We start from the raw sequence: 23,311 nt of genomic DNA, 5'->3' as shown, positions 1-23,311 counted from the left end.
AAAGAACAAGTATTTTTGCACTAGTTGTTCTTAAATTACAATTTAGATGAAAGTCAGTGTCTCACTGATTCCCTGTTATTTTGTGTTTTGAAGTCTGTAACTTGACGGTAACTGCATCACATCACATCTATTGCTCCCAGCCTCCACACAAAGCCCAATGCAAGGTTTCACTTTTCTCTGCCTGCTCTCTAACATTCTCCAAAACTACACGCAAGTATGCACATGTGAGCTTACCTGTACGTCAACATTAAAATATAATAGCAAACCAGAGTAACTATGACGAATTTGTTAGAGTTACTTCTTAACATTCACATTTCCGAGCATTTCTTACACTCTGAAGGCAAAGAGTAGAAAGACGGATTTGAAAAATCTTTTAGCTTGTTCTTGGCATATTAAAAATACTTGAGGATGATGACCCTTGATACTGAACTTTCTAGAGTACGGAACTTTGAGAAATAAATTTTTCTTGTTTATAAGTTACCCAGCAACCACAAAGGACCAAAGCTTGTGCATAAATGTCCATTTTTCTCTGTTGAGCAAGCATAGTAAATTACATTTAGAATTCAATAAACATAATTTTACAAACTTTACTTTAAAAATCACTTTCTCTGTCCCTAGAAGGGTTGCACGTGTGGCTGCTGTGTCACGTGTGCATTAGTACGGGACAGAGAGGAGAGAGAAATAGTCTACAGTCAGTATTCTGGCCTGTGAACATCTGAATGATTAGCAAGTAGCCAAACATTCCCTAAAAAATGAGAGGCTGAGACGACCATCAGTCCAGTGCAAGAGGCCTTGGACAGGGAGCTAGCCTGAGACTATCGACCACCAGTCAGGTGCTGCTCAGGCTCTGATGACTCTCAGCACCTAGAGTAAGGTGGGAACTAGAGGAACGAATATTCCTGAGACTGAGGGCTCAGTCCAGAGAGGAGTGAGCCTGAGACATATCACCTTTACATTGAGTCACTCCAGTAGGCTGGGCAAGGAAGTTAATCTGAAATGGCCACCAAACCAGAACCACCAGGCCTAGAATAGAAGCTAGCCAAAAAGGACCACCAGTCCAGGGTTTCAAAGGCCTGTGTTGGGAGGGGCAGACCATGCCTTACATGGTCTTTGCCCAGTGCCAAAATGTACAAGTGGGAGCAGCACTCCTGAGACAACCCCAGAGACACTCAGAGACCCCAGATGCCACTAAGAGAAGCATATAAGTGGGGGGGGAGAAATGGAAAGAAAAGAGAAACAGAAGGATGTGAGCACAGTGAAGAGAGGCAGAACTGGAGATGGGAACGTGGGACAGCTTGGTGTGAGTAACCTGTGATAACCACCTGGGACCATGGTGGAGCCCTGGCTTCTGCTGACACCAGGAACCTGTCTGTCTGTGACCATGGCCCTGCAATAGCAGAGGTCTGTTACCACCAAAGGTCTAGTGGATAGTGCTGGTCTGGGCTGCCGCCCAGTGACATTTTGATGTCTGTGGGCTATGCAAAACTGGCCCCACCAATCACCTGGGTGCCATGGAAGAGCTAGCCCTTGGAGTGTGAGAACAGGAGAGATGGTCTCACCTTTTGCTAGCTTCAGTATTCGGGAGAGTCGTTCCCTCACACTGCAGGAGTGTGGGAGACCTGGCCCGACCGCTTGTCTCCTGTATGGTGGCAGCACTGAGGACAGCAAGCACTGTACCTCACCTGGGCAGCACAGTATAGCTGACCCTGATGGCTAGTGGACCCATGAGGGTTGGAGAGCTGCCCCAGTCACATGTCTGCTGTGCTGTGACATGGGTGAGAGAGAGATGACACCCCGCGCCTTGCCACCCAAAGCAGGCAGAAGACCTGGCTGGCCTCAACGTCATCAGATCTGGAGAGCTGGCCCTATCCCTTACATTCTGCAGTACTCCAAAGAACAGACTAACACCTTCTCTGGTCCTAGATATGGGGGTTGTTGTTAGCCAGACCCAAGGGTGTGAGTATGGGAGAGCTGAGGCATGAACAAGGGAAAGAGAGTGATAACCTCTTCTCTGGCTCCTTCAGTCATGAGAGTGGGAGAATAGGCCATGTATTTCACTGGCTGCAACTCTCTAGAGAGCAGAGCCTGGACCTCATCTGGGCAGCAGGGTAGAGCTGGCTCTTGTAGCAGAGGATTTCTGGTGATCCAGCCATGAGGGTATGAAAGTAGGAGAGCCGGTGGACTTACCACCTCAGACACCTCTCGGGACCAGACCCAAGACTTTGAATTCGCCTATCCCAACTTCCATCCCATCTCAGAACTACTGAAATGCATGAAAGGCTAGTCCTACAAGTCCAAAACAATAGGATCTCCATGACGTAGTACAACAATAGGATATCTGAGAGGAGTCGTTGAAATGAACTTTTGCAAGCAAAGAAGTGTGAACAGAAGGTTACACAATATCACACACTGTGATACACTACAGTTTCCACAAGACTTTTTTCTCATTGGGAAGGTTGCAAGGATGAAGTACTTGTTTAAGGAGAAGGTATATGAGTAGAATTGGGGTGCATATATGAAATTTATAAAGAACCAATAAGAATTAATTTATTACTGAACTATTTCTCTTAGAAGTAGAGATTGTACTTTCATGATAAAAAAGTCCAGATAAATAAATAAATATTTCCCCAGTTGAAAGTTGTCACATATATGTAGAAGTGAAACAAACACCAACGTAACATAAGACAGTGATACTCAGACCTTTAGTTCTTACTATTTTGAAATTTTGCTTGTGAATGAATGGAATTTTCTTTGTCCCTGTATTCTGTTACAATTTTAAATACAAGATTATCTTCTTTCCCACAAGGAATAATCACTTTCTATTTATCAGCAGCACAATAACTTCTGATCACACCCCTGGCCACAAATAGTATGCTTCCCTTTTCCAGACCTTCACATGGAATTCTTTAGGCTGCTTCTGTTTTCTTTCAATATCTTGCAAATTCCCTGAATAAAATTTCCCACTGCCAGAGGAGAAAGAGCAAAATTTATCCTAAAGACAAACTGAATGATTTGGAATTAACATATGATGATAAGTAGCCTCACTCCACCAGAGGGGATGTAAACAGAGATCCGGACTGTCTTTCCATTTTGTAGTAATATTTTCCCCTCATCCTTTACTTGTATTTAATTAACATTTTGCATGCTAGAATCACTGCTCCGCATTTCAGAACGCATTGTTTAGAAGGTTAATATTGAGCTAACTTGATGCTTCTTGCCTCTAAAACATAAACAAACAAAAAGCATGGAGTCCAATTTGTGCTAGCCAGCTGCCCCTGGGCATGGAGCCTGCCCTAGAATGTATTTGATAGACTCAGTATCACCCCACTGCAGAAACTTGATTTTTTTCCTCTCTCCCAGCAGCTATCAATTATGAACAGCTTCTTGAAAGTGGGTCTTCCCTTTACCCTGTGCTGGAATTTTGTCTAGCAGAGGTTTAGGCAAGCCTTGTACATACTGTCCCAGTCTCTATGAGTCCATACATGTGTGTGGCATGCATCTGGAGAATGTTGTTTCTTTGAAGCCAGTCACCAACTCTGGTTCCTACAATCTTTCCATTCCAACTTCCACATAGGTTCCTAAGCAATTGGCATCCACTTAGGGATTAATATTAGAAATCTAATTCTCTGCACATTAAGCAGTTTGGGGTTTAAGAGTTAATTAATATGTTCTGCAAGAAGAAGCTTCTGTGATGAAGGTTGAGTGATGTGTTGACAGATGATATGACAATAATGTAATTGATATGACAATGTAATTGGTATAGCCTGTAATGTCTGAGGGAGTCTACACGACCCCATTGACCGTTAACTCAAACTTTTACTAGAGTATGAAATCCAGAAGTTACGCTAAAGGACATCATCTCCTATTTGTCATTTGAAATTTAAAAGACTATCTCAAAGGACATAGTCCATGTGTTTTGCTATTCATCCATGTTCAATAGAAAATTAAACAGGATTGTTTCAAATTCAAAGTTGGGTTTGAAAGAAACCTAGAATAGTTTATATACTGGTAAGCCTCAAAAGCTACAGTGAAGAAATCAAGAAAGGTGATGCACACATACAATTGGGCTTTACACATTTAATAAGCTGGCAGTTATTGAGAAAATTGTGCCCCCCGTGAGGAGGCACACAGTGGCTTGATTTCCCCTTGTTCCTTGAATGTTCAATGCCTTATGTTTCAGTTACATTCATGCTTCCACCTAGGAGGAATAAAAAAAACTTATTAGTTTTCTTTTTCCTAAAAATATCAAAGCAAAAATTTGCCTGATGCGACATAAGGTATAATATCAGCCAAAATGAAATCTGTGACCATTTAGAATCAAGAAAAATGACCTCCCACGAAGTTATTCCTGAGAAGTGATGTGAGAAACAGGATGCCTGAGATTATTCATACAAAGTTACTACTTTTCATCAAGCCTTCTAAATAAGCTAAAATACCATTCTTATTTCTCTTTCTTTATTTTAAATTATGCATGTTCTTATTGGTTGAAAGTTACCTCAGAAATCAACGGTGACTTGTCATTAATAAACTAAATCAGAATTCTTCTATATGACTTGAAAACAATGTAGTTAGAAGACTGAGTTTGATAACACTGTCCTATTGATACACTCAGGTAACTTTTGGGTATAACTATCTATATTTTGTGATAGAATCAGTCTTATATTTAATTTGATGAATCAAAATGGATTTTTAGTAGAATGCTTAATACTTTTTCTCTCTTGAAGGATCTGGTAATATATAATTAAGATAAAGTATTTTTTATACTTTTCACATATCATGCAACATTACTCCAGTTCTTGAGGATAGGATATCTATTTGATCATTAATTTTAATGTTGCTTTAGTTTTTTTATAGTTTGTACTCAAATATTAGTGTTCTTATTCAAGTATTCCTATTATATTTATAGAGTATTTTTAATCCTAGCAAGATATTTTTAAAGACTCTTTTAAATTTAAAATGGTAAGATATAGCTTCTCACATAAGCAATCTATTTATTTTCACAAGTGCTCGAACATCTGAAACACAGATTAGTCATCCCATAGGAAATATTATTGGGTATTTACTGCATGGGTCACAGTGGTTGTAGGATGGCTTCAAATGTAGAAAACTGAGTCACATGGTTAAAGCCCTAAGGTACTTTAAAGTATAGAAAATAACTCTTTAACCTATTTCATAATTTGCTCTTACACAAATCTGATTTCTGCTAAACCTTTTGTTAAGGAGGAAAGCAGAAGGAAGTTAAGGACAGAGGTGAAGAGGGAGATAGAAAGAAGGGAGGAATATAAAGACATAGGCAGGAGGGTGAACAGCAAACTCTCTGGAAGTCGTCTCTACTTCCGTGGTTATATTAGTTTGGCTTCCAATATATTGGCATTTATAGTTCTTGTTCTCCTGGGTCCCCATCAAAGTTTGTCAGGTCTCCAAAAGAAACAAAAACCAGAAGGCAATGATAGTCTTCCAGGAACCTGTTACTAAAGCAAATGACTTGAGTAAATTCTTGCAGTTAGAATAAAGTATCACAGACTCATAGCCAGCTCCTACCCATGAGACGTGATCTAACCAAGTAAGACTCATCAACTTCCTCTCAGATAGAAATGTCCTTGTTGTCAAAGCTGCCTCCTAATGAATTAACTCATCTCTCATGTGAAGATCTAGCTGGGAGGAAAGGTTACGGTTCTCTGTATTTATGGAATACAACATGGTACTTTGATACACATCTTCATTGTGGAATAATAAAAATGACTAATTAGTACAGCCATCTCAAATCTGAGCTCGCATCTGGAAGTTAGCAGAGCTTTGGCCTTGGGAGTTTTCATAAACCCTCCATCTCTGTGCAAACCATCTATTCCTCAGGCAAGGTGCTGCCCTTGATTTCACTGGGACCTTGAGCCAATTTTCTACTGGCAATACTGTTGATATGTTTGTTATTATTCTTTGATAATTTAATTCAGTAATTTCTATCATAATTTTCCTGTCCCCCAACTCCTCCCAGATCCTATAACCTTTCCTACCCATCCCTATCATGTTTTTCTTACTATTATAAAAGAAAGAAAGAAGAAAAGCCATTAAAAAACAGGGGAACCTCTGTAATGTTGGTCAAGTATAGTCCTGAGCACGGGACCTGCCTTGAGATGTGTGGTACACTCAGTGTCCCTGTACTAAAGAAAACTGATTTTTCACTCTCCTATGAGATTAAGAGATAGCTTCAATTGTTAATAGCTTCTTGGCTAAGAGTGGAACTATGTGCCTACTTCTCCATTCTGACACTGTCTGGCTTGAGCCTGTGCAGATCTTATATATCTATATGAGTTTGCATGTTCATCCATAAAATACTGTCTTCTCACAACTGTACGTTACCTCTGGATCTTATGATCACTCTGCTCCTTCCCCTGTGTGAATCTCTGAGGCTGCAGGAGATGGCTGTGATGCAGACATATCATTCAGTGCAAGCACTCAAATGTCTCTCACTCTCAGTACATGATCTGTTGTCATGTTGTATGCCTCTATTTTAATTACCACCTATTTGCACGAAGAAACTTCTCTGGGGACGGTTGAGGGATGCACTGATCTGATATGCTGCCTAGTGTCTAGTTACATTTTATCTTCTTTGTACGGTTTGGTTTCTCCTCTTCAGTCTTCAACTTTTTCAATCAAAGACAGAACACGTCTCATCTCTTCTCTCTCCTTGTCTCATTCCCTATCTCTGCCTCCTATATAATGGCTAAAAATAGGATTGTAATCCTAAGGTATTCACAAAAGACTTTGCTCTAATTGAGGCGGGGATGTCCATGTTGATGTGGGTGTGGACACATGTAGAGATGTGCAGACAATACAAGTGCCCATCTGTGTAGAAGTCATGTCTTCTTTGATGCCTTTCCCCTGTGTTTTGAGCTAGGTTCTTCCTCTGAACCTTAAGCACATCAATTTGGCTAGATCGTCTGGCCAATAAACTCTAGGGATCTGCCTGTCTCTATCTGCCCCTGGGTCTAGAGTTACAGGTACACGCCATTCATTGTGTTCTTCTTCTAAGCCAGGGGTTCTACTGTCTTATAGATAATGGATAACTCTGAAAATCAGATAAAGAGACTGAATACTTATTCCCTGACAAGCATACATCTCTGTGTAATATAAAGCAGCATCTTTCAAACCTTAAGAAGCAATTTTTTCGAGTTAGCATAAAGAACGCAATGCTAAACCTGCTTTATAGCAGAACCTGCACCCATGTGTATTTTTACAAAACAAGCAATAGTATATACTCAAATACTCACATACACACAAACACACACCCCTTTATCTCTGTAGGTTAGTTTTAATGTTTAAAAAATCATTTGAACTCAGAATGTTGAATGATTGTGTTACTTCATTTCACCATCTTATTTAATTGAAAATCACTTTTTTATGACAGATTTAAGATGTTATGGTTCTTTTGCATCTTTTTTATTTGAATGTCTTGGTAGTCATCATTAGAGAATATCTGTTTTGATGGTGTTTAGCCAGTTTAGCTCAAGTCATAGGCTAAAACTCTGGAGAGCTTACGTCTTTCCTGTTGCGTTCTATTCTATCTGATTCACTTTGTTACTCAGCACTCTTCCCAGAAGATGTGAATATAGCAAGCCTATTAGTTTAAAAAAAGTCTCAAGTCAAAGGTAAATAGCAGGTGAACCGGCTCTGCTAACTCTGCAGCATGGCAGTTAGCAGCTGCCAAGAGCACTGAATAATCTTCTCTCAGGCTTAATCATTCCCTACTGAAATTTCCAAAAGAAAAAAGTACTTATTACTCCTGGTGTTCATGGAAAAATGTTCAAAGCGAATCTTCATTGAATAATAGTGCTGTTTCATATAAAGATTTCAGTTTTATATAACTCTAAACTGTTGAAAGTTAAACAAATAACAATGTGCTAGCAAGAAGAAAAATGGACTTGGTTAAAAAAAATTTTAAGTCTGTATTAAACTGTACATGTAATTGGTAGTTTGAGGGAAGAGAAAATAGAGATGTCTTTCTGGATACCATAAAATCTCAGTTTTATACAATGAGTTGTTACCCCTCTCATCTTTCCTTTTGCTTTTAGAAGAAAATTCTTATTATAGTTCAGTTAATCATGCTTCATATTTCTAAAATATGGTATTTCTCAAAGGTATGGAAGATGTTTGATTTTGTAAGGAAATGGAATGGACTGAGTAGCTGATTTTTCTAGTTAGTGGACTCTGAGAACTCTCATTACATTGATAAATATTTACTTACCTAATACTTCACTCCCAAAACAATAGTTCCAAAGCAATTACATGTTTAATTTTAGTTAATTTTCACTTAAAATGCATGTATTTACTATTTTCAAAATTATGTAATATTTAACATTATAAAAATGTATTCTCATTTAAATAATGTAAGGGACAATAGAAATAATAGCAGAGTATTTTAAACTCGTTTTTTACTAAAACAATATAAATACAGTATTAGATTGATTAGATTGATTTTCAATATTAGACAAAAAAGTGGGACTAGGGTGAAGATTGCAATTATACTATATCATAAATATAGGATAATTCTTGATATTCTAGAGTTATGGTAAAGTGTTTATACTAAAATAATTTTAAAATCCTGCAAAATAGTGAGATTAGAATTTGATCACCAAATTCAATATAAACAAACTGTAGTGAGCAGTATACATAAGCAGGCCTCCTTCCTCTCTTCGCACTCCAGGTTGTAAGAAGAAAATTTCTAACATTATCACCTTATACCCCAAAATATTTCACCCTAAATTTCCAAATTGTAAGAAATATTTTAAGGCATAACTACAGGGGCTAGAGAGATGGCTCAATGATAAAGAGCACTAGGTGTTTTTCCAGAGAACCTAAAATCAGCTCTCTTTCCACCTTCAGCCCATAACCGATCCATGACTTCTGTTTGAGGGCATCAAATGCCCTCTTCTAGCTTCTGTGAGCACCAGGCACACACATGATGCACAGACATACATGCAATCACAATAATCATATACAGAGAATGAAATAAATTAAAAATATTTTAAAATAACTACAGATTTCATTATGCCTAAAAATAAGAGTGTTCACTAACTTGTCTCTAAAAAACATCAGAACTGATTCTTTCTTTACTGTAAACTATGTCTCCCGACAAGAGCTAGAGGATATCTGTTCTCTTGAATTTGGACTGACCTGCTTTTGCTCTGTCAATAAAAAAAAATTCACTCAAACATTGAGAAAGGTAGAAGTTTCTGTTATTGACTCAGAGGAGGTAAGAATAGAGTGAGAGAGGGAGGAAAATGAAGAGTAGAGTGACAGAAAGGAGGATGAGAAAAGAAGGCAGAAAGAGAAAAAACATGGAAGCAAACGTCTTCAACACATTGGGTAAGCTCTGTGCTTCAGCATGCCTCAGCAAGGGGTCAACCATGTGAATCTTGGCTCTTTCTTAATGAAAACGAAGACACAGAACACACAAACTTATGGGATGCAATGAAAGCAGTGCAAAGAGGAAAACTCATAGCTCTGAGTATTTCCATAAAGAAACTGGAGGGAGCATACACTAGCAGATTGACAGCACACCTGAAAGCTCTAGAACAAGAAGAAGCAAATACACCCAGAAGGAGTAGACAGCAGGAAATAATCAAACTCAAGGGCTGAAATCAACCAAAAAGAAACAAAGAGAACTATACAAATTATCAACAGAACTAGGAGCTGGTTCTTTGAGAAAAGCAACAAGATAGATAAACCCTTAGCCAGACTAGCCAGAGGACATAGTGATAGTATTCAAATTTAAAAAGGTCAAAGGAAAATGGAGACATAACAATAGAAACTGAAGAAATTAAAAAAATTATCAGATCCTACTACAAAAGCCTATTCTCAACAAAACTGGAAAATCTAGATGAAATGGATGATTTTCTAGACAGATGCCAAGTACCAGAGTTAAAGCAGGATCAGATCAACCATCTTAACAGTCCCATAACCCCTAAGGAAATAGAAGCCATCATTAAAAGTCTCCCAACCGAAAAATCCCAAGGACCAGATGGTTTTAGTGTAGAATTCTATCAGACCTTCAAAGAAGATGAAGTACCAATACTTCTCAAAGTATTTAATAAAATAGAAACAGAAGGAATAATATCTAATACAGTTTATGAAGCCACAGTTACACTAATACCTAAACCACACAAAGACCCTACAAAGAAAGAGAACCTCAGACCAATTCCCCTCATGAATATTGACGCAAAAATAATCAATAAAATCTTGCAAACCAAATCCAAGAAAACATCAGGATGATCCTTCATCATGATCAAATAGGCTTCATACCAGGGATGCAGGAATGGTTCGATATATGGAAATCCATCAACATAACCCACTATATAAACAAACTCAAAGAAAAAAAACACACAATCATCTCATTACATTCTGAAAAAGCCTTTGACAAGATACAATAACTCTTCATGCTAAAAGTATTTGAGAGAATAGAAATTCCAGGTCCACACCTAAATATAATAAAAGCAATATAGCAATATAATATAGCAAGCCAGTAGCCAATATCAAACTAAATGGAGAGAAACTTGAAAAAATTTTAGACAAGACTGCTCACTCTCCCCCTATCTATTTAATATAGTACTTGAAGTTCTAGTCAGAACCAATTTGTTGTTTTAGGCAACAAAAGAATATCAAATGGATACAAATTGGAAAGAAGAAAGTTAAGATATCACTATTTGCAGATGATATGATAGTATACATAAATGACCCCCCAAAAAATCCAAGAGAGAACTCCTACAGCTGATAAACAACTTTAGCAAAGTAGCTGGATATAAAATTAACTGAAACGAATCATTAGCTTTCCCCAACTCAAAGGATAAATGGGCTGAGAAAGAAATTATGGAAGTGACACCCTTTACAATAGTCACAAATAATATGAAATATCTTAGTGTGATGCTAACCAGGCAAGTGAAAGATCAGTATGACAAGAATTTCAAGCCTCTAAAGAAAGAAATTAAAGAAGACCTCAGAAGATGGAAAGATCTCCCATTCTCATGAATTGGTAGGATTAACATAGTGAAAATGTACATCTTACCAAAAGCAATCTAGCCATCCAATGCAATCCCCATTAAAATTCCAACTCAATTCTTCACAAAGATAGAAAGAGCAATTCTCAAATTTATCTGGAATAACAAAAAACCCAGGAAATCAAAAAACATTCTCAACAATAGAAGACCTTCTGGGGAAAATCATCATCACTGACCTCAAGCTATATTACAGAGTAATTGTGATAAGAACTGTATAGTATTGGTACAGAAACAGGCAGGTAGATCAATGTAATAGAATTAAAGACCTAGAACTGAACCCATACTCCTTTCATCACTTGTTCTTGGACGAAGGCGCCAAAACCATCCAGTGGGAAAATGGCAGCATTTTCAACAAATGGCGCTGGTTCATCTGGCAGTTAGCATGTAGAAGAATGCAAATCGACCCATTCTTATCACCCTGTACAAAGCTTAAGTCCAAGTAGATAAAGGATGTCCACATAAAACCAATATGTAGTGAATCTAATAGAAGAGAAAGTGAAAAAGAACCGCATTGCCACAGGGGAAAATTTCCTGAACAGAGCACCAATGGCTTATGCTCTAAGATCAAGAATTGACAAATGGGACCTCATAAAATTGAAAAGCTTCTGTAAGGCAAAGGACACTGTCAATAGAACAAAACAGCAAGCCACAGGATTGGAAAAGATCTTTACCAATCCTACATCCAATAGAGGACTAACATTCAAAATATACAATAACTCAAGAAATTAGATTGCAGAAAACCAGATAACCCCATTAAAAATGTGGTACAGAGCTAAACAGAGAATTCTCAACTGAGGAATTTCAAATGGCTGAGAAGCACTTAAATGTTCAACATCCTTATTTATCTTGGAAATACAAATCAAAACAACCCTAAGATTCCACCTTACAGCAGTCAGAATGACTAAGATAAAAAAACTCAGGTGTCAGCAGATGCTGGGGAGGATGTGGACAAAGAGGAACACTCCTCCATTTATGGTGGGATTGCAAGCTGGTACAACCACTGTGGAAATCAGTCTGGTGGTTCCTCCAAAAATTGGAAATAGTTCTACCTGAGGACCCAGCTATATTATTCTAGGCTTATACCACCCAAAAGATGCTCCTAAATATAATAAGGACACATGCTCCAGTAATCATAGCAGCCATATTTATAATAGCCAGAAGCTGCAAAGAACCCAGATGAATGGATACAGAAAATGTGGAGCATTTGCACTGTGGATTACTACTCAGTTATTAAAAACAATGACTTCATGAAATTAGCAGGCAAATGGATAGAACTTGAAAATATCACCCCTAGTGAGGTAACCCAGTCACAAAAGAGCACACCTGGTATCTCCTCACTGATAAGTGGACATTAGCTAAAATCTAAGCTCTGAATACTCAGAACACAACTCACAGGTCGTATGAAACTCAAGAAGAAAGAAGATCACATCAAAGTGTGGATGCTTCAGTCCTATTCATGGGGGGTGGGAGAAAATAATCTCCAGAAAGTAGTGTGAGAGAGGAATCTGGGAGGGAGAGAGGAGGGGAAGGGGAAATGGGGGGGGGACAGTTCAGATATGGAAGGAGATGGGGGAGAAGTACAAAGGGGCAGGAATTTGAAAGTAGATGTGTAACAGTGAGGGAGAGGGAGAACTGGGGGTAGTCACTAGACAGCCCCAGATACCAGGTACCCAAGAGGTTCCCAGGACCCAACAGGGAGGACATTAGCCAAAATATCCAACAAAGGGGAGAGAGAACCTGTAGAGACTATGTCCAGTGGATAGGCATGGCCGCGGTTGAGGAATGGGGCCACCTACCCACCTCAAAGTCCTCCTGTTAAAAGGAAATGCAGTGACAAAGAGTGGAGTAGAAACTGAAGGAAAGGCCATCCAGAGACTGCCCCACCTAGGGATCCATCTCATCTGCAGACACCAAACCCAGACACTATTGCTGATGCCAAGAAGCGCTTAGTGACAGGAGCCCAATATAGCTCTCCCCTGAGATGCTCTGCCAGAGTCAAACCAATAAAGATATGGATGTACACAGCAGCCAAACATCGGACTGAGCACAGAGTCCCCAATGGAGAAGTTAGGGCAAGGACTGTAGGAGCTGAAGGGATTTGCAACCCCATATGAAGAATAGCAATATCAACCAACCAGACCCCCCGAAGCTTCCAGGGACTACCAACCAAAAAGTACACAGGGGTGACCCATGTCTCCAACTGGTTGTATAGCAGAGGATTGCTTTATCTGGCGTCACCGGGAGGGAACCACTGGTCCTGTGGAGGCTTGATGATTCAGGGTAGGGAAATGCTAGAGTAGGGGAGCACCCTCATAGAGGGAGGGGGAGGGGGAGGGAAGAGGAGGCTTGTGGGTAGGTAACTGGAAAGGTGATAGCATTTGAAATGTAAAATAGCCAATAAAAATGAAAAAAAGATAACTATCAATAAACAAACACCAGTTGTCATCATATAGCACAGAAATCCTACCTTCTAAGCCCTACCCTTATTCACATCTGATACATAAAACTATAAATTATTAATATCTACTCTTCTAAGTCACAAAAATTTGGCTTAGTTGTTGTAATGACTAGGTAACTGAAGCAATTGCAGATACACAACTATTATGGGTATGTGTAAGCCATGATGTAGATATCCCTGTAATTTTAACCATGATGAAAATGCTTTATATACATGAAAATAAAATTTCCCTGTTTTTATTATCTAACTCATTAAAGTCGTGTGATAATTTATGATGATCTTGTATGCTATGCTATGGTATCTCTACAAAGAATGGTGATTTGGGCATATACTAATATCACTGTCCCTACCACACAGATAAAAAAATTAATGAGATCCAAAGAAATTAGTGACTTACAAGAAAAGAATCCATATATCATATCCAATATTTAAATTCAGATCTTCAAATTTCTGGCAATGTTCTTTCTCTTATTCCAAGCTTGATTGTGCCTCCAGAGACTTGTATCATGGGTCACTCTAATTCAGTCTTGTTAAGATTGACACTATGGATAAAGCAGTCCACTGCTCATCCTTCCTTCCCGGGAAGCACTTATATCTCAAATATACATTACTAAATCTCTGATGCCCGGTTCCTCATGTAACCTCTTGGTATATCTCTGCCAAGATACCAAAGAGCACAGCGAGTTCCAAGCTCTGATCATGGCCTTCTTCTCACCAACATCTCATTGCCAGATATGTTTCTCTCAAGCTGAAGAGTACCATGCTCCATGCCTAGAATTACTCAACAATCTTCAAGCTGATTGGCATGGGGGGATGGATTCCTTTTGAAAATCTTGTTTATTTTCTTTATGAAATTTAAGCCAGTACAATAATCATCTGGATCATGAAAATAACCCTCTAGTACAGGATTGAGCTTGAAAATGCAAGTCCAACTGCATTTGGATTTATAGTGAGAAGTCATGATATTAAAATATGGTATGAAAACATAATTTGTTGAAATTACCTGGCTAATAAAGTCATATGGTGATTGAATAATCATATAATTGGTGAATAGCAATGCACAAACTTAAAAAAACTATAATATAACATGTAATACCATACCATCAAAATGAACTACACAATGTGAACAAAAGACAAAACTTTTACGCTGGCTGATAAATATAATATTACAATATAATAAATAAACTACTATAATAAACCCAGTTTGAGATAATTTGATTATATAGTCACTAGATGGAGAATTCAATAATGCCTAAAGCTAAAGTTAACTTTAAGTAAACAAAACCTCACAGAGTTATAAACTAATGCCATTTAAATTGGCTTTCAAAGGCCAGCAAGAGCAGTGTTTGCCTTAAGGATTACGTTTGATTATCCTGAAATAGCAATTAAATCTTTGAAGGTGGTAACATTATTTTGACTTTTTCAAAAAGGCATTGGAGGTTAGAAAAGAAAAACCATGATTTTATGTATTAGATTGGCTTATGCCAAGTGGCCAATTTTTGGTTTCTTTTGGTCTACAGGATTGTCAAGCATTGAATTAAAGATTATAGTTTTAGGTCAATGATGCTAGTTTATAATTCTTCTATTTTTATTTTTGGCATTTTGTTAGTTCCCTAGGCTGAAGATAATAAAGCATTAGAAGGTTTTTTTTAATGATGGAATTTTATTCTCTCATAACTTGGAAACCTATATGGTCCAGAGTAGTGTGTTAACACAGTGTTTTCTTCTCAATAGTCAGGGGAAATCCAAATCTCTTCTCTCTTAGGTCTGGTGCTACCAGACAGCCTTGGCCTTCATTGACTTGCAGGTCTCTCTGCTTTCCCTAGCTCATGGGATTCTCCACATGTGTCCTTGTAGGTTTGCATTTGAATCTCTTAATTTATAAATCATCAGTTATTGTACTACTCTGGCCTCATTTTTACTTGGCAATATCTGTAAAGACCATAATTATAAAATAAGGTCACATTTACAGATACCATGAATTAGGACATAAATATATTTTGAAATGTACAAATTGTAATAGTCATATTGAGAGGTATAAGCTAAGTCAAGCATTTTTGTTGTGTTGTGTTGTGTTTTGTTTTGTTTTGTTTTTGCTTTTCCAGACAGCATTTCTCTGTATAGCCCTGGCTGTCCTGGACCTTGTTCTGTGTACCAGGCTGTCCTCAGACTCAAAGATCCAGCTGCCTCTGCCTCCTGAGTGCTGGAAATAAAAGCATGTGCTGCCACCACTGTGTTTAGGCTTCTAAAATTATAATTATGAATAACATAAATCAAATATATTTCCCTTTAAAAGGAGTTTGCATGTTAAATGTAATAAATATTGCCCTAAATCTCAATCCTGAGGTCTGTGCCACATCCCTTTAGAGTCCCTGCTCTGTCATGATGCTTTAACACTGTTCTCCTCCGTGTTTTAACCCTTTTGCAGAGCACTAGCCAGTTTAAAACATCTTTTGTGCTTCCTTCACTTCAGTGGTTCTATTCCCTCCTCCTGAAATGGGCTTTGCCTTCAACCTGCTCATGACCCTACATTGTGTCCTTGGATTCAAAGTCTCAACACAGCTGCCATGTTTGCCTGAGTCTTCTACGAACATCCCTTCCATACCCTCAGCACCATACCCATCCACAGATACTGTGTAAATTGGAGCTCAAAGTCTCCTCTTCCAATGCCATGACATCAGAAACCGTAGACACCTAACCATCAAATGTTAGCATGAAAGGGAGTACCAGCCACAGTTTTATTCTTCAGAGGAAGTACCAAGATGTTGTGTGCGTTCTAATTCATACATCAGATAAATGAAGCACTGGTGTCCCCAGTAGGGAGCTGTATCTGAAGCGTACCAACCAAGCATTAAGAAAATCCAGGATACACCTCTTTCTTTGTAAACAAAATGTTTTGTTGTCTTGGTGTTTCCTTTATATACTCCTCTATGAGGAAAATTTGTGGAGTTTAGAATTAGGAAGATCTTCTTAGCTCAAAGGTGTCATCCACATCTTGTTGGAGTAGCCTGTGAGCACACAGAAACTTAACAGGAAGGAAAATGAAGAAAAAGAATAGTCCATATTTTTAGATCTTTGACAGCCAAATCAAGGTTTGTTTTAAATTTCACAGTGTATAAGATGGAGAGACCTTGTTTTATGAGAAAGACGTTTTGGGTTACATGAGAGTCTGAGAGATAATCCACATTTTTTTCAACCAAGATGCCACAAACTATCTTTCTAGGTTGAGTACAATGACTATTGTGTTCTATCTAATTTGCTCTTTCCAAGTGACACATAGATATTAAGATAAACATTTTACCCATTCAGATTTTGAAGGTAGTATACTTATATATTAGGGTATCTCAGATTCTAAAGATTTTTAGTTATAGAAATATTAAATCACTTTTCCCTGTATCAACTTTTTCTTATGCTTAGTTTGTCATTTTTTTACCACAGTGCAAGGTAAATTTCCATTTCCTCCATGTATTTGTTAATTCAAAATTACTGTGCTCTGGATAAATAATTAGATTAGACTCCTCTTTTCCAAAGCTATTTAAATTAGTTTAGCTATTATATAACTGGTTTTGCCTATTTTAGCTAAGTTTCTATGTTATTCTTATTAGAGATGTCATATTATATTTGGGTTTAACTTTTCAAATCTATTATAAGTGAGGGATAATAACTTGTTGCATTAGGAAGCAAAGTATGAGATATGACAATAAAAATGAAATTGAATATTGAAATATGTCCAAGTAGGTTCATTAGTATACTCAAGATAAATTCACTATATAGAGATTTCCAAAACTGAAAAAATTTTCAACAGGGAACTGTGCCAGATCTACATCATAAAGCCTGTAGTATATTTGCTATTTAGAAGAATATAGTTTATATACTTAGTAAACTACTGAGCCACGGTGCGCATGCGTAATGTGAAGGGTACAGAATTGTTTCTCACACGCTCCTTTCAAAGGCTCACTATATGGCACGTTGGTAAAACCCTTTTTATTTTGAATTTTGCTTTTATAAACCTCTTTTAAGAAATTACAAGATCATGGGTTTACTTTAGACATAACTCAAGTTTAGCATTGATATTCTCAGATAAACTAAAAATATAAAGCTGAATTATTTTAGCTTACCTGTCACCTTATTAAATAAAATATATCCTAGTATTTGCATGCCACTTGGTAGATAAAAATCTTACAAAAACTCCAGTTAATAATGTAGAGAACTCCAAAGCATCACCCCGTGCAATTCTCTAAATCTCAGAACATTTTTAGATGAAGCTGTTTGTCACAGAATATGAAGTACCTTATCACTATCTAAAAAACACTCACTTGAGTGTATTTTAGTGTTATTTGCTTTTGATCACATTTTAAACAAATTGCAACGAGAAAAGTCATGTTTAACTAAAGATCTGAGGATGTTTAGCAAGATTTCATTTCTCAATTTATCAAGATTTAATTATTAATTAGTATGGCTAAATCAAATCCAGCAATAGATCCATATATATATGTATATATACATATATATACATATATATATACATACATATATATACATATATATATATATGGATTCTATGTCTTTATGCTTTCCTAAGTTTATAACTGAAATATTTCTTAAACTTATTTTTTTCTAAAAATATTTCATCTACTTTGTTTATAAGAAACATTAATGATCCCTCAATATCTCAGGAATAATATGCATTAAAATTTTGGTGAAAAATCTTATTTATGGAGAAATATTATTGGGATTGTCTTAAACTGCCAAATAATCATTATAAAGATTCATTTAAATGTATGTGTGCTTTTCAATCATACCTCAAAATGCCATGAATTCTTCCTATTCATCATATTGTATAATTGCCTTAATACTCTTCTAGGTCTGACATGATTTATAATGGCATTTTTATGAGTGTCTACCTTTCTTTCCTATACCCAGGTTCTTTCTTTGGGAGCAGATGTCTTGCCAGAATATAAGCTGCAGACGCCACGCATCAACAAATTTACAATATTGCACTACAGCCCTTTCAAAGCAGTGTGGGATTGGCTCATTTTACTCCTGGTCATTTATACTGCTATATTCACCCCCTACTCTGCAGCCTTTCTCCTCAACGACAGAGAGGAGCAGAAAAGACGAGAATGTGGCTATTCTTGTAGCCCTTTGAATGTGGTAGACTTGATTGTGGATATTATGTTTATTATAGACATCCTAATAAACTTCAGAACAACCTATGTAAATCAGAACGAAGAAGTGGTAAGTGATCCTGCCAAAATAGCAGTACACTACTTCAAAGGCTGGTTCCTGATTGACATGGTCGCAGCCATCCCTTTTGACTTGCTGATTTTCGGATCAGGCTCTGATGAGGTAAGAGCTGCTTAAGAATTTTGTTTTCTGAAAGACCGCAATTGTAGAAGTAAATCTGCCTTAACTGCAAGAGAAAGTAGTTGCCTCAAAGGTTCCTACATCTCAAAGATGAAATCCATTTTCACCTGGGAAATGCCACAAAATGAAATGAAGCAATTTTTCTGTTGGGAATAATTGAAATCTCTTCTATATTTGCAAAAAATACGAAAATACTCTCCAAGCTGTCGACAACTTAAATTTTGAAACGAGTGCGCACAGAGCATGCAGTATACCCTTAGAGAGTAAAATCCCTGCAGATTAAGTTCTTGAGTTCAAAGCTATCAAATCTTAAGGATGTCTCTCAGTCTTAAGTCACTTATTAGGATGCAGACCAAAAATAGATGTGTTCTTTGTTCAAACTATGAAAAGGAGGACACTTTATGAAATTCCTTTAATCAAAACTCTCTCACCTCTATCTCTCATCTTGGAAAAATACTTAATGCATATTGCTAATACCTCATAAAGTTGGAAATTTTGAGGAAATATTACACGTACAGATAGGTAGACAGACAGACAGACAGACAGACAGACAGATATCGAGTGCATGTTCTGAATAGAAATTCCACTAAAATAATCAAAACTTTTAAAGAATCTTTGGGTCAAATACAGCTAGTGTCTCTTTTTATTTAATTATCCCTGATTTTATACTATATAAGTACTTATATAATTTAAAGATTTATAGAAGTCATGTGTCTTAGTTTTCTTTCTAAAGCTTTGATAAAATACTTGGACAAAAAACAAATTACAGGATAGCAGGTTTATTTTAGCTCACAATTCCAGGTTCTATTCAGTCAATGTGGAAAAGTCAACCCATCTGGAACTTGAAGCAGCTATTCAAAGCTACAGTCAAGGGCAGAGGAAGAATTGGTGCATGCATCCTTAATGCTTTATTGCTCTCTCTGCAGTTACACAATTCTGGACACAAACCCAGGGAATACCACCACACACTTTAGGCTTGGTCTTCCTATATCAATTGATATATTCAAAACTGTCCCTCTACAAACATGCCATTTGCCATTCAGATAATCCCTTGCTGCAGCTGTTAAATTGACAGTTCAATGATTAAAACGCATTAACTATGAAAAGTAATTCCAAGAAAGTTGACTGAAAAGAAATAAAGTCGATGTGCTGAAATTTTAAATAATTCAGTGTCTTTTTCTACTTAATAATTCCTCACCATCTTTGTTTTGTTTATTAATTTGTATATTTCAAGAGAGAGAATAAAGGAGATCCCAACAGATATTTGCTTCCTGGACAGTGAAGGCTTAAGGACAAAAGAGTACTTGTCTACCAGGGGAAGTCAGTACCTTTAGAATTAAGTCTCCCCTTTTACTGGAAGAGTGAACAAACTATAGTTAGTAGAGCTCAGGACAATGGAATATGACAAAGTCCTAGTACCCCATAATCACCTATAAAAGAATGCTAATAAATGTACTCAAGATATTCAATCAATAATAATCAAAACAGTGCACATCCAAATATTCCAGTTACAGCCATTAAGGGAGATTTCAATGCTAGACTCTTTTAATTTCAGTTACCATACATTTTGAAAAATGTAAAATTCCTTTAATATTTGTAATTCAAATAGTCATCACCTAAAAAAGACTATTGACTAAACTAAAGCAAGAAAATGTTTAAGAGGTTCATATCAATATATGGTGAAATCCTAAGGAAAAATAGAGTAAAAATAAAAGTAAAGAACTTAAAGTTTATAGAATAAAGAAATTTTGGGAACGAATAATAAATATGAAAATATTTGATTTTACATATGCCAATTACTAGCAGGACATTGAAAAATTATTTAGGAACTGTAAAATCTTTGTTGTTGGAGACTCTTTTAGGAGTCATACTTTCTACTGACCTCATTCTACTAGGAAGTAAAGTGTTTACTATAAATTTTTTGAAGTAGGATTAACTACAAAAAATATTTCGCCTGATACCAGGTCTAGGAAGTTAAATTATTATTGCAGCTTTGTAGAGGTCATTAACTGTGCTTCTTATTCCTTTGTCCTACATTACTTTTACTCAGTAGTAATATGATAGGCCTCATCAATCAGCAAATGTTTGCTCAGTAGTCTTCAAAACAGCAGGCAAATGTAGTCAATCACATAGATAACTTTCTGCTCTCCATGAACTTACATTTCTCATTAAAGAATAAATGCAGAAGTTACATGAATCAGGTGGGACAATAATGTGATGTTGGCTAATCCAGACTGGCAGACTAGGAAAGACGAGTAAGGAAAAGTCACTTGAGTTGGGATTAGCAAGGTGTTCCACCCATATAAGGCTACAATGCAAATCACTGCAGAAACAAAAGGAAACGGTTGTAGAATTTCCTCAATTGATTATCTGGTTTGGAATATTAGAAGAACAGAAATGAAAAAGAATGCCAGTGACAGCAAGGCTAAATCAAACCAGAGATGAGGTGCTTAGATACGAGGACTAACTCACAAAGAGGCATGAGATCTGTTCATTGTGGCTTCAGTGAGACCCACTGGAATGGAACTGACTTTGATTGACATTTTGAAAGATTGTGTGGACTGTTCTGTGTGTGCTGGATGGTCGGATTAAGAGAAAGGGATCCAGATTCAAGTCCCCACTCTGATGGATGATGGATGAGAGAGCAGTACGGACATATGACACAGTAGAGGTGCAGAAAAATAGGAAAATGTGTGGTATATTTTGAATGTCTTCATAAGAAATTGTTGGTTTGTTAAATATTCATTAAAAAGAAAGAAAGAAAAGGAAGAACTATGGATGATTCAAAACACTTTCTGTAGTCCATTTGTTAAATTATTCAGGTGGGAGGAGGGAAAGAGTACTTTCATAAGGAACTTTAATAGAGGGTAATATCTTTATCCAGATGGTAAAATTATGGGGAGAAAAAGGTGTATTGTGAGGGAGAAAAAGTGTATCGTGAAATGTTTGGCTATCATAAGTATGAGTTGCCTATTAGTCAGACAACTACAGATGGTTGGAAGGCTGATCAGGCACCCTATCTGCAACTAGGAAGACACATGGCCATAAAAGGGAAGACAATCTTTAGATTAAAAATCAGATCATAATATGATCATAATAATGGATGGTTTGAACCAGTGCTTTCATGTAGTGTTTATATATGAATTTCTGTGTGGATGTTTGGATATGACCACACATGTCCATGAACTAAACATATAGAAGAGGCCATCGTGGGCTACCCAACAAAACACTATCTCAATAGGCACACAGATACAAGCATACATGCATGCACACGCCTGAAGATTCACAATTGGCAGGAAGAAAAGTTTTAAAATTCAAGATTTTCCATTTTAATTGTGCTGTTTAAACATATAAATATGGTGGCCACATCTGGAATACGTACATCCAGGTTCTCAGTCCCTCATTGGTGGACATTTCTAGAAACTATGTGCAAATATACATAAGCAAATTAATTAAGATGTGCTTTTCTACTGATTAAAAACTTGAAGCAATTTCTTGCTGAGTTATTTGAATGATTTCTTCTCATGCACTAGCATCATCAGCTAGGATAGTGAAAATGGTTTACACAAGGTCAATTCAACAATTTCTTCCTGCATCTGAATGTTAAACTACAATACTTTAATTTTATTTATAGTCAACTCAAGATTCCATTTTCGTTACCATGCCATTTTATCTATGAAACCTATATGTTAATAATAGGACAATGTGACAATATGGTTTTAGTAAGGAAGACACAATTGCCCATATTTTTTCAAACTAATATAATAAACATAAATAATTTTTACTGTAATTCAGTTATTAAAACTAAAGGACTTCCTTTACTGTTCCAAACATGTTGAGCAAAGTAGAGGCTGGTTATTGCTGAGATTGCTCTTGTTAATATCTTACTGACACTAAAATCATCTAAAACAAGAAATAATTCTATGACTCCTAACTTTGGCTTCATCAAGCATGACAATGCCGTGACTTCCTTCAATATCATTGATGCTAAAATAAGATATCATTCCCTTTGTCACCAGAAAGTCAGCTTTGATTGTCTGCCTGAGATTTCCCCATATTTGGTTTATCCATGACAAATTTCAGGTCATTTACATTTAGGATCCAGAGAACTCTGCTATGTAATAGATTATTATTATTATTCTTTCCCAGAAAATTGAAATTCTAGTTTTCAGTTACTTGCTTTGTTGACTTCTGATTCATGCTTTTGTGACTTTTTTTTAAATGAATTCTGAATGCATGCAAGAAAGGCTTTGGAAACAAGATAACTAAGGACTCTTTGCAGCAAAATTCTAATAGTAACATTCAATTTCTGCACACACACATGCACACACACACACACACACACACATATACACACAAAAGATTCACTCATTATTTTGACAGATGAACTGAGGAGTAAATACACAGAAAGCATTAGCAGCCTTCTGTAGAAATT

General features: G+C 36.8%; 1 protein-coding gene and 1 pseudogene across 5 annotated transcripts in view; both read left to right on the top strand.

The window, feature by feature from the left end:
* Window positions 1-23,311, top strand: part of Kcnh7 (potassium voltage-gated channel subfamily H member 7) — a 493,051-nt gene that overhangs the window by 378,399 nt on the left and 91,341 nt on the right. For all 5 annotated transcript variants that reach the window (XM_063283033.1, XM_063283031.1, XM_017591438.3 and 2 more), the window contains 1 exon segment: window positions 18,433-18,858. In XM_063283033.1, the coding sequence (XP_063139103.1) occupies window positions 18,433-18,858 (426 nt within the window).
* Window positions 608-731, top strand: LOC120102053 (small nucleolar RNA SNORA17; annotated as a pseudogene).

Source organism: Rattus norvegicus, chromosome 3 (assembly GCF_036323735.1).
Source record: "Rattus norvegicus strain BN/NHsdMcwi chromosome 3, GRCr8, whole genome shotgun sequence".
NCBI classification, from domain to species: Eukaryota; Metazoa; Chordata; class Mammalia; order Rodentia; family Muridae; genus Rattus; species Rattus norvegicus.
Note: the sequence above shows the minus strand (reverse complement) of the source record. Positions and strands in the feature narration are given on the sequence as shown.